The sequence below is a fragment of the Eptatretus burgeri genome, chromosome 5, assembly GCF_056783735.1.
Source record: "Eptatretus burgeri isolate ZD-2024b chromosome 5, Ebu_testis_v1, whole genome shotgun sequence".
Taxonomy (NCBI): domain Eukaryota; kingdom Metazoa; phylum Chordata; class Myxini; order Myxiniformes; family Myxinidae; genus Eptatretus; species Eptatretus burgeri.
The window spans coordinates 14,825,857-14,838,957 of record NC_140965.1 but is presented as its reverse complement, the minus strand read 5'-3'; the positions used below and the strand labels follow the sequence as shown (position 1 = coordinate 14,838,957).

At 40.4% G+C, this 13,101-nt stretch overlaps 1 protein-coding gene across 3 annotated transcripts in view; it reads left to right on the top strand.

Annotated features, from left to right (window-relative positions):
- Positions 1 to 13,101, top strand: part of ELP4 (elongator acetyltransferase complex subunit 4) — a 50,872-nt gene that overhangs the window by 15,217 nt on the left and 22,554 nt on the right. For all 3 annotated transcript variants that reach the window (XM_085883637.1, XM_085883634.1, XM_085883636.1), the window contains exons 6-7: positions 692 to 776; positions 981 to 1,163. In XM_085883637.1, coding sequence (XP_085739763.1) covers positions 692 to 776; positions 981 to 1,163 — 268 coding nt within the window. The remainder of the gene's footprint in view (positions 1 to 691; positions 777 to 980; positions 1,164 to 13,101) is intronic.

The following is a 13,101-nucleotide window of genomic DNA, read 5'->3' as shown; positions in this document are numbered from 1 at the left end:
GACGGAAGCAGGGTTGGGGTGTGCCGACGGAAGCAGGGTTGGGGTGTGCCGACGGAAGCAGGGTTGGGGTGTGCCGACGGAAGCAGGGTTGGGGTGTGGCGGCGGAAGCAGGGGTGGGGTGTGCCCCCGGAAGCAGGGTTGGGGTGGGCGGTGGGGAGCAGGGTTGGGGTGTGCGGACGGAAGCAGGGGTGGGGTGTGCGGACGGAAGCAGGGGTGGGGTGTGCGGACGGAAGCAGGGGTGGGGTGTGCGGACGGAAGCAGGGGTGGGGTGTGCGGACGGAAGCAGGGTTGGGGTGTGCGGACGGAAGCAGGGTTGGGGTGTGCGGACGGAAGCAGGGTTGGGGTGTGCGGACGGAAGCAGGGTTGGGGTGTGCGGACGGAAGCAGGGTTGGGGTGTGCGGACGGAAGCAGGGTTGGGGTGTGCCGACGGAAGCAGGGTTGGGGTTTGCGGACGGAAGCAGGGTTGACAGGAAAATGTGTTGATTTCAAGCCCCATTGACATGAGGATGGATCGGGCAGAATAATTGATGGATGGCTACGTGCAGAGCGATGTATTTATGGATGGGTACATACAGGCAGACGGGTTGTGTGATTGATTCATTTTCCATTGCAGGGGGATGTTGGCCTTTGTAAATGTTTCAGACACTGATTGGTTCATTAAAATTGTGTGAATCGCTCTTTTGTATACCAGGGACACCAGTGCTTTGTACCAGCCATTGCTTCGTGCAATCCACAGCTGTGTTCTGGATGGTGGCTACGATGGCTCTCAAGGTCAGGTGAGCTTCTCATCCAGGTTTGGGGTTTGGGATTTGCATTCAGTTGTCAATTAACTCATGATAACTAAATGAGTTATTTTGATTCAAGCAAGATCTTGTGTTTCGCACCAAGCTCATACCTTCTTCCTGCCTTCTCTGTCCTTTGCATCTTTTCTTCATCTTCTTACATATCTCCCCTCATCCCAACCCATCCACTGTTTACAGCCGAAAAATGTACTTCGTTTGGGCCTTCTCTCCTTGGGTACCGGACTGTGGGGAGATGGCGTCGTATGTAGCAAAGACCCCAGTGCAACGGCTCCTCTTACTCGCTTTCTGCTTGCGTTGCGTGCCGTCCTCCGCTCTTCGCTTTCTGTTGCCTTGGTGACGGTGCCTGCACATCTGTTCCAGGTGGGTTTCTTGTAAATGCAACATGCTCACATTTGAGACCTTAACACCTGTTGCATCACTGTGAAAACGAAGTTGTTGATAAGTAATTAGGCCAGACTAGCAATACTACAGTTGATCGATGGATGAACATGATTTGTTTGACTTTGCACATTCTGTCGTTCTGTTGGTCTTGCTGCGACAGCCCTGGAAATATGAGTTCTGGAAGGAGTTTCGAAAGCAGCTCTATGTCTGATTTATTCACATTCCACACAAAGTTAAGTTATATGTTGTAATAAAAAGCAAATCTCACTTGGAATGTTCTCCCCATATGCTCATTAGATCCTCATTTAAAAGCACCCTCATTCAAACGAAATGGTGTTAGATGGGTTCTGTCGTCCCTGAAAGTTCCAATGATCTTGGGCAGATGTAAATTGTGACCTGGCACCACAAAACGAGTAGGAAGTTCGAATAAAATCTTTTTGCGATATCCACATTTCCTAGGTCTGCAGAAAATGAGCTTTAAAACAATGCAAGTACATGATAATAGCATCGGCAGGTCTCGAGTATTGTTCAAATACATTGGGGGTAGTCTGTTAGCAATGTCATTCTGAGACATTCAGCACTGAAGATGAGTTGCTGTTTTTGTCGAGACGTGACATATTTATGACAGAGACGCACACAGGCATGCACAGACACGCACAGTCAGACACATATACACACACACACAGACACACAGACACACGGAACGCGCGTGCTTTAAAAATATATATTCTTTCGTAGAAGAAGGCCATTAACATGAAACATGCGAAGCACCTGGTTATGTTCGTTGTGTCGAAGCTATTGCCCAGACAACAACAACACACTGACGTAGCAAGTGGTGTGACTTCATGTCAAGGAACCTCAAATAAGGGAACCCACTTGCTCTCCAGAATCCAAGCAGGAATTTGTAATTTGTTCAGGTTGTCGGCAGTAACTCACGTACTCATCGACAACAACACTACGGGATCTTTAACATCCACCAACGAATACCGACAGAAGGGACGCCCAATTTAACGTCCATCCGACGGACGGCACACACATTGACGGATCACCTTGCCTGAAAAACACCTGGATGTGAGTTTATAGCTGGGTCGGGATTCAAACCCAGGATGGACGGTTTCGGGTCGAGTGTTCATATCTCTAGGTTATCCTGCCAGCCTAATGTGTTATTATTATTATTATTATTATTATTATTATTATTATTTTTAATTCCATTTTTTTTTACTGCAGGTAGAATTAATACCTCATTTCTGTGTGTACTGCGATCAACGAGATTTCTTTGCCGATTAGCATCATTGATTCACTTGTGATGCTTGCCAAAACAGGAATGACATTACATTTCGCTCCTTTTCATCTCAAAGATCATTCTTTTTGTACTTACGACCTTCAAATTCAAGGCAAAAGATGACAAGCTATAAAAATAGAAAACTTCAACGTTACCTTCTTCACCCTGCTATCCTTGGCAGGCCCAGTTTTGTTAATATCTATATTTTAGGATTTCCATCAACACAAGAGAGACTGGGCATTTCATTGTTGCTTCCATTCATTACGACTTTCACGGTCAGATGGCAAGTGTTCAATAAAGTAAGGGGCTGACAGGTGACCTAGAATTACGCACACTCGCCTCTAAGCTGGACAGCCTGGGTTTGAATCCCGACCCAGCTGGAAACTGTCATCCCGGTGTTTCGCAGGCAGGGTGATTCATCGATGTGTGTGCTATCCCTCCGATGGACATTAAACCGGGTGTCCCGTCTACCGACATCAGTTGGTAGACGTTGAAGATCCCCACGGTGTACTTCGCGAAGACGAGGCAAGCGACACCAGCACCATGAACAAATTACAAATTCCTGCCATACCCAGCAGAGGGCACTGCATCAGCGGCTTCGCCGCACCCTCAGCCAATGATGCTACCCCGCAGCTTTGTGCTGCATACAAACGTAGAAGAATAAAGCAATTGGTGATTTACCAAGTTAAAACTCCTGACCTCGTTCAAGGTTCCATTCTCCAAGGTTCCAACGTCATACTTGTGTCTGGTCAATAACAGGTTAATTTACCTGGAAACAAACTCGTTGATCTTGAGAGTGAAGGTAAATAAACAAGCTGGAAAATTTGAATCCTTGTTGATTCAACAGCAGTTGTGACACATTTAAAATCTTTTGTGAGCTTTGTAAGACTGTCCTGCTTTCCCCAAATCCAGTCGTTGGTGCTAATAATGCGATGCTTGAAAGTGTAAAATGTCCAACACGATGATGTGTAACCAAACCAAACGTTAAGACCTCTTTACTTGCGGGGTTTCAAAAGGAGAGCTATCAACTCCTTCCTCTGACTGCACCCATCTATTTCTCTTCGTCTGTTGAGACAAACAACATTTCCACTGAAATTAAAGTTTAAAACCCCCCAAATAATGAGAAACTAGAAAATAATTGAAGTTTGCTCTTTTTTTTTTTTTCTTTCCTTCCAGCCATGTCTGGCTAGGCCTCTAGTGAGTTTTAATTGATAGGTACTGGAAGCTGTATGGTACAAACTGTATATGGAATCAGATACCGTGTTTAAAAACCGCTGTTCGTTTGTCGTCTTTCCATTATAGTGAGATATCGAATTGCTCTTAATGCGAAACATTTCCTTGACGAGACAAATCCCCATCTTTGTGAGCATTCTGGCACCTCAATAACGGAGTTGGTAGTGACTTCAAGTTCAGTTAACTTTCTTTACAGGATTAATAAAATGCATGATTAGCAGCTGCCTTTAATTATCTGCTTGGTTTCTTTGACAGTCGAGTGGATTTAGGATGTTTTAAAGGTGAATCTTCCATTTCTGGATACCGATATCTCTCACATATCCCCTCTTACACCTCCTCCACCCCCCCTCCCCCGCCCACAACGACACAATGCTAAACCTGGCTGTTGCCGGTGTTATTCAAACACCTTGTGGCTAGCAGCTGGCAAGGTGGTCACCCTGCAGCTCCTCATGTCCTCGGCCTGAGAAACGGGAGCAATTGCTCGTAGCAGATGCTCGGTCACCACTCGATGTGTTTGCGCTTCGGCCGAACGCTTCACTTAGCGCAGCCGTGCGTGTGGGCACGAAGATTAATGAATCGTTGTTATCTTGTGTAAACGCCGCAACACGGCGCATTAGCCCCGCCGAGGACTGCACTCCGCATCGGGGCGGACTGTGTAATGGTTTGGCTGAAAACGAATTTGACTTGGCGCCGTTTCTTTTGTGCATTGATCATAAACACGCTTCACATGTGGAACCTGCAGGCCATACATTGATCGCTATTTGCTGTTGTAACATTATTCTTTTGTGTTGTATTGGGTGTTTACCACTGAGCTGTCACACTCCTCACTCCTCCCCTTCCTTCTCCCCACCCCCTCCCTCTCTCTCTCTCTTGTATTAATATTTCGGGGTTATAGCGGAGTTCCCCTGTGGTTTTCAAATGTCTCTCAATTATAATAATTTTCCTTCTTTCAGTGTCGATTGCTGCCAATGGACTCTGTGAATTCTCCATATTATTTGATGATGTAATATGGAGAATTAATATGTAGATGTCATGTTGTTTTACATAGATGATGTAATATTGTTACATAATTTGCAGCAATTTGAATGTTGTCAGTCCTGTAATATTTACCTCCGCCACCGAAAGTGGACGGAAGTTGTGTTTTCCCGTCTGTCCGTCTGTGTCTATTTGTGCGAGTAGGATATCTTAAAAAGTTGTGGACAGATTCGGATTAAATTTGGTGGACAGGTTGAGTGTAGCAAGGATGAATTGATTAGATTTTGGTGACGATTCAGATCTGGGAACTAATTTTTTTTTTTAAGTGATTCTTAACCATTGAGAGATAGTGCCAAAAACAAGATAGAGACAGTGGATGAGTTGGGTAGGTAATAGGGACAAATTGATTTGATTTTGGTAAAGATCTGGATGCAGATCCGGCTTATTAGTGGGATAAAAAAAACAAATGTTTCAGCCTGGCAGAGGTATGCGCTCTACCGATTGCCGTTATTGTTCCTGCTGGGACATCCATCACACAACATTGTTGTTGTTTGCCAAATTAAAAACACTCGTCTTCTATCATAGTGACTTTTTACAAGCAAAAATATCCACCTAATATAGTTACCTGCTTTATCTCGGGTTTGTCAACGAGTTATCGTGTTTTTAAATCAACATCTTATCAATTGTTATTTTATAAACATTTCACGGAACACGTCAAACTTACTGCATGTATAAAGTTATATGGCGAGTTAACCTTTTTGAGATGTCCTGTTGCACGTAGTTTTTAGCCCCATCTCTCAATTGTGAAGAATCTCTTTAAAAAAAAGAAAAAAAAAATTGAGATTCTTGGATCCGTATCTGGATTTTCCTCAAAATCTAATAAATTCATCCTTTTCACACACCCAACCTGTCCTCCAAGTTTTGTCCGAACCCGTACAACAATTTTTTGAGATATCCTGTTCACAAACAAGCATACATATACAAATAGGCGTGAAAAGCATAACCTCCATAACACCTTCGTTGGCGGAGGTAATGAGATGTCATTGTGCATGCATCTCTCTTACATTGGCTGAAGTACAAGAAAGTTAACGCTTAACTTGGAAAAAGGATTTTAAAATGGACCTATTGATGAGAATACAGAACATGAAAGAACATACGCCGTAGTTATTGATCTGCATACTGTGTAGCCCAGGAGCTTCTAATGAGGAAAGCAGGACGGATTTGGAGACCTGTGGACAGGAAGTGTTTGTTTACATCTGAACACTTGCTGCATGGTCAAATGACTGCTTAATACAGGTTTTAATGGCACATCTGCAGGGTTTTGATCTGAGCAAGGTATTTTGACTCCGTGAGTGGTTGCATAATATATACATGCTGTGCTGTGCAACAGAATAGTGCAGAAGGAGCACATTTTTCTTCGTGCTGTCTCGCCTGGGTTTGATTCCCGACCCGACTATGAACTGTCGGATTGGTGTTGCGGTGGCAGGATGTTGCATCACAAAGCGCGCCATCCCTTGAATGTGTGAGACGGCACCAGACTTTATTTCAGATGAACATGGCCACTGAGCTGAGGGGAAGTGCAATTACTTTCCAGAGCACTCGGGTATCAGCGACACCATCTTTGACGTAGCTTTTCTCTCCGCACTCAGCGTGGCAATTGAGCAGGGTTTTCCTCCTCCCCATGGATTGCCAACCTCTGGGGTTTGTCCACGCTCTATCCTTTAAAACGCTGAGCATCAAGCAAGGAAGCAGCACGTATCACTTTTATATTCTTTGGTACAACTCAGCCATGGTCGGAATCGAGCTGCCGACCTTCCAGACTCTTCTCGACCTTCTAGAACAGATGCTCCAACTATTATGCTACCGATCCTGGTGTTAAGCCAGGTGTTTCATCTGCTCATATTATTTGATGGACGGTAAAGATCTCGCGCTGTCTTTGATGAATAGTGAGTTGTACCTGGCACCCGGAACACGTTACAACTTCCTGCCTAAACTGTGGTTTGAAGTTGTCTGGTCTTCTCAGAATTTCCTTGACATCAGGCTATGCTGCATGCTATTTCAGAGCATGGTTGCTCTGTAGGTTGCAGGCTTACAGCTTGCAGGTTTGACAACTAGGTGTTCACGTGATCAACAACAATGGTACTGCTTTGCATTGGCTAGGCTTTTGTCTTTCAACACTATATTTAACACGGTTCATCTATTCGACGTCGTTTAACTTGGTTGCCACCCACAGACCATTTCTCCAGCCATACATTGCACCCTCATTGACGGTTTACACCTTCATTATGAACATACAATGCCTTCAGAAAGTATTCACACCCCTTGACTTTTTTCACATTTTGTTGTGTAACATTCAGAATTTAAAATGGATTATATTTTAATTTTTTGGCTGGATGGATTATATTTTAAAAAGGCTCCAATTATTAGTGCATTCCTGCTATTGCACACATCGCTGCGTGATGATGTTATGTGTTGGGACGTCTCTTTTTTTTTTTTAATCATTTGCACGGAAGCAAACACAGGATATTTTTGCTTGAAACAGTCATTGCAAATTTTGGGGAAGCAAATATTGAGTTAGAAGCAGCACGTTTCTGTCTCGCAGACAGAAAGTAACTGCATTTTTTAAAGTCTCTCAAAGGTTTTTTTTTTAAATGAAATATCATTATGTTCTTTCCTCTGCATAATATGAGAATTAACGTCCCTTCATTGGGCGGTGTATATTAGACAGCTGTCAAGATCGCTGCAGACAAAACATGAATTGCCTTGTTTAAGTTGTAATCAAAATGTTACTTTTTTCCCCTCAAAACGGTATCTTCATGTAGTGATAGAAGATGCGTGGTTCAGTCTTCATATGTACATGATACCTTGAAAACAATCTGAGCTACGTGGAGAGAAAAAGATGGTGGCGATTTGTGGACGGCTGGAGGGCGTGGCCTGTAGAATGGGTGGTGCTGTATGACCCACAGACACGACTCAGATATATATATATATATATATATATATATATATATATATATATATATATATATATATATATATATATATATACATGTGTGTATGTATATGTATGTGTATATGTATGTATATATATATATATATATATATATATATATATATATATATATATGTATATATATATATATATATATATATATATATATATATATATATATATATATATATATATATATATATATATATATATATATATATATATACATGTGTGTATGTATATGTATGTGTATATGTATGTATATATATATATATATATGAGGCGCCGCGAGGAGGAGTGATGTAAGGGCCACGTCGGCCATTTTTGAGTTAATGCCATATAGGACTTCTAACCCTTCCCTTATTATCCGAGCCTATCATCATCATATCATTAAAAAATGTCGCTTACATCACTCCTCACCGGGCCTCTCATATATATATATATATATATATATATATATATATATATATATATATATATATATATATATATATATATATATATATATATATATGTATATGTATATGTATATGTATATGTATATGTATATGTATATGTATATGTATATGTATATGTATATGTATATGTATATATATTATATATATATATTACTAAAACTCTCATCTTGTATGTATGTTCCTGAAATCCAGCCAAAACAGTACACGATAGCACAAAAATTTTAGGGCCACCTTACTCGCCATTCTCCTGCGGTGTGCAGTATCAAGTTGCATTCAAATCGGGCAACGAAAAAAATATTAAAAAACCAATTCCCGATTCAGTCAAGTACTCTTCAGGAGTATTTGATCAATGCAAACAACCTCAGCGGTATAGTTCGCTGGAGCTATCTTTTTTTTTTTTTCTTTTTTTGAAATGATTTTTTTTTCTCAACCGCCGTCACAACGGGAACCCAAGGGGTTCACGGGTCATATAGTATATTAGGTGAATGCACCCGGTGCTGCCCGGGTTCTTTTTGAATGAATTTAATCTTCTATACATATGTCTGACGCGAGCACAGTATCAGTTCCCTATTGGGCCATTGCAGTCATCGGCTAAGGGGGTTGGTGAGGGGGAAACACCCCCCCCCCCCAGCCAAGGGGCCTTGCCACATAGCCTATAACCTTCCTGGGACCCATCCCAACATTTTTTGTTTCAGTGGTTAGCTCCTATCTTTCACCTTTCAGGAGATTAGTGCCTGCAGACAAACAAACAAACAGACAAACAAAAACTTAAAATCGTATGTTAGATATATTGTATATGGCGTTGGCCCCATCTCAATCGGCTGAACTTGAAAAATGAACGTTACGAAATCAGGTGATGACGTCATAATTCGGAAACCGGAAATACAATTCTTTGACATCGGGACACTCCCGGGTACATGTTCTGTCAGCATGTGAAGTTTGGTGAGGATCAGTCCAGTACTTTTCGCGTGCATAGGTCACAGAGAAACACACGCACACTTTCAACTATATATTTATATATATATATATATATATATATATATATATATATATATATATATATATATATATATATATATATATTGTTACGTTTCTCAGAACCATATGCAGATAACATACAGTTGTCCTGTCAGTTATTCCATTAATATACGTGTTGTTAGGTCCCTACCTTTTGTCTCGTGGGAAGACAAGGGAGTGTGTTGCGATGGGCTATTAATTAGGTTATTAAATCATTTCCCACTTTTATTTTATTCCTCATTTCGCTGGCCACAGCGTACCGCCATCGACCCGGACTCTCGCTTTCTGAGTCAAAATCCCAATGTTCGGCTGGACAAACGCTATAGCTGTACCACATCCACCTGCCAAAGGCCAGACATGCGTGGCGTGGGCAGACCATACTGGAATATGGCTGAAACCCAGCCCAGAAAGGCGGACCACGTGAAGGGCCGGTCCAATCGGGATGCTCGGATCGGACAATGACGTCGGTTTAGAAATGGCTCCTCCCCAAACTCCGGGCTCTATAAATTACGGAGCAATCCTCAGAGAGTGGTCGAAGTTGGTCGGTTGAAGTGGTTGCGAAGGCAGTTGGGTTGGTTGGAAGGAGAATTGCAGATGAGAATTGGGAGAGAATTGAAGAGTGAAGGAATTGAAAGGGGTTTGAGTATTTGTGAGTGAGTGTTCCTGCTACTCGTCTCCATCCACACGACGTCGAACCGCCCCTTGCTTCTCTACCAAGCCTCCTGTCTGGCCCCGCTTTCTGTTCCTTATCTCCGACCTCACGACCTCGACGAACGGCCTCTTGCCTGGTCTTACCTGCTGCTCATCTCTCACCCCCTTTGGACTCCACTCTTCTCCACTCAAGCCCCTCCTGCAGACACGATCTCCACACGTACGGTTGTGGGCAAACAACTCAACCGCTGTCGTGTGCCGCACCACGGAGCATCCCTCCCCCGAAACGCTCAGGTACCGCGAAACTGTAACCTCAACTCCTTTCCTTCCTGGCTGCAAAAGTCCCTTTCACAATTGGGTTTACTTTGTCTGAGTGTGTGTCTGAGAGTGTTGGCGCCTGTCCGTTAAGTAAGCCTGTATAAGATCTTTTCTTGTTGTGATTGTTGCTTTTATGCATCTCATGTCAAGTCTGCACTGTCTGCTTTGTAAGTTGCTTGTAAAATTGCCGCACCCCACACCTCTCTCATCTTTCCCTGCATTACACCCCCAATAAACCTTTGTTGTGCCACATGCTTTTCCTCGCTTATTGTAAATAAATAATAGTTGTAGAAATGTTCCCAGCTCGACTTTGTCTTTTATCCCATTGGTCCAACATGGTTCGAATCTAAGTTTATCCGGGTCTTTATTCCCAACATTCTGTTCCTTCGAGCTGGTACGTCCTTGGCAGTGCTTCTCGGCTGCATCCGATCCGGAAGGGAGATCCGATCCGGTAGAGTGATCCGGTTCGGACAAGGCTTACCGAGGGCGTGGTTCCCCGGTGGTTAATTCGGTAACCCGATTCACCCATAGGCGGGAGGACCCGAGGCCACGCGGTTGAGTTATAGCCGTTCACGATCGGTAGAGTGACCCGTCGCGTCTCGGAATTATCCGTGAGCGACGGCCTACGATTCCGGGGAGTCTGGTGGGAATCGACGTAGCTTCCCCCATCTAGTGGTCTTCTCACCCGACCCTGCCAGCCCGCAACAATATTTACAGGGTGTCGCAAAAGTCACCTAGAGATTTAGAAATTAAATATCATTTCTGTTTTTTAATAATTTGTTTTTCTTTTCTTTTCAGAATTTAGATTAACATTTGGAAATTACCCATGAAAAAATTCACAACTGAACAAAGAACCAAAATCGTGGAATTTTATTTTAAATTTCATCGATCAATTATTCTCACCCAAATAGCATGGACACAGATTAATTTTGTTTGGACACAGATGGACACAGATTATTTGCCATCACGTTCTCCTGATTTGACGCCTCCCGGTTATTTTCTTTGGGCTTACCTAAATGAACATGTGCACATCAATAAGCCCCATACAATTCAGCAGCTCAAGGCCAACATCTGTGCAGAAATTTGAGGGCTGCAGCCAGTTATTGTCCGCTGTTATGGAAAATGCTGTTGAAAGAGCCCGTCTCTGCGAAGCCAAAAATGGAGGACGTCGAAGCTGCATCATTTTTCAGAAATAAAGCAAATTTATCTCCATTTTGTAAATTTTCTTTTGTTATAAAAATAATCATAAATTATTCAAAAAAACATCAGTTATTTAATTTCTAAATCCCTCGCTGACTTTTGGGACACCATATATATATATCTATATATCTATATATCTATCTATATATATCTATCTCTATCTCTATCTCTATCTCTATCTCTATATACATATATACATATATACATATATACATATATCTCTCTATCTCTCTATCTCTCTATCTCTCTCTAACTCTCACTATCTCTCTCTATCTCTCTCTATCTCTCTCTATCTCTCTCTATCTCTCTCTATCTCTCTATATCTCTCTATATCTCTCTATATCTCTCTATATATCTCTCTATATATCTCTATATATCTCTATATATATCTCTATATATATATATATATATATATCTCTATATATATATCTCTATATATATATATATATCTCTATATATATATATATCTCTATATATATATCTCTATATATATATCTCTATATATATATCTCTATATATATATATCTCTATATATATATCTCTATATATATATATCTCTATATATATATATCTCTATATATATATATATCTCTATATATATATATCTCTATATATATATCTCTATATATATATCTCTATATATATATATCTCTTTATATATATATATCTCTTTATATATATATATATATATATATCTCTATATATATATATATCTCTATATATATATATATCTCTATATATATATATCTCTATATATATATATATCTCTATATATATATATATATATCTCTATATATATATATATATATATATATATATATATATATATATATATATATATATATATATATATATATATATATATATATATATATATATATCTATATATATATATATATATATATATATATATATATATATATATATATATATATATATATATATATATATATATATATATATATATATATCTCTATATATATATATATATATATCTATATATATATATATATATATATATATATATATATATATATATATATCTCTATATATATATATATATATATCTCTATATATATATATATATATATATATATATCTCTATATATATATATATATATATCTCTATATATATATATATATATATATATATATATATATATATATATATATATATATATATATATATATATATATATATATATATATATCTCTATATATATATATATATATATATATATATCTCTATATATATATATCTCTATATATATATATCTCTATATATATATATCTCTATATATATATATCTCTATATATATATATATCTCTATATATATATATATATATATATATCTCTATATATATTGTTGCGGTCTTCGCGCCCGCCGGCGTGCTGACGGCCACGTAACTCGAATCGCGGCACGTCGCCCACCGGACGGACAATCCAGTCGTGACCCTCTCGGACTAACGCCGGGAACCAGTCACGGGTGGACCTTTCGGTCTCACCGCGATCGAGCCAATCAGCCCCGCGTGGGATAGGGTTGCTCGCCAAATTCGAACTACCTAAGTACCCACGCGGAGGGTAGACCGGGCGATCGCACCTCGCCGCAGGTCGACTTCGGACACGGGCCACTTAAGCGACCCGTTCCGTACTATCAGAATAACCGAGCGGTGTTATCGTCGACCTCGACGGTTCGATTAATTATCGGGCGTACTCAGCCCACTACCAACCCTTTACGTGAAGCAAGATGAGGGTTCAATGGGGGAAAAGACGAAGCGAAGCGGGAGAAC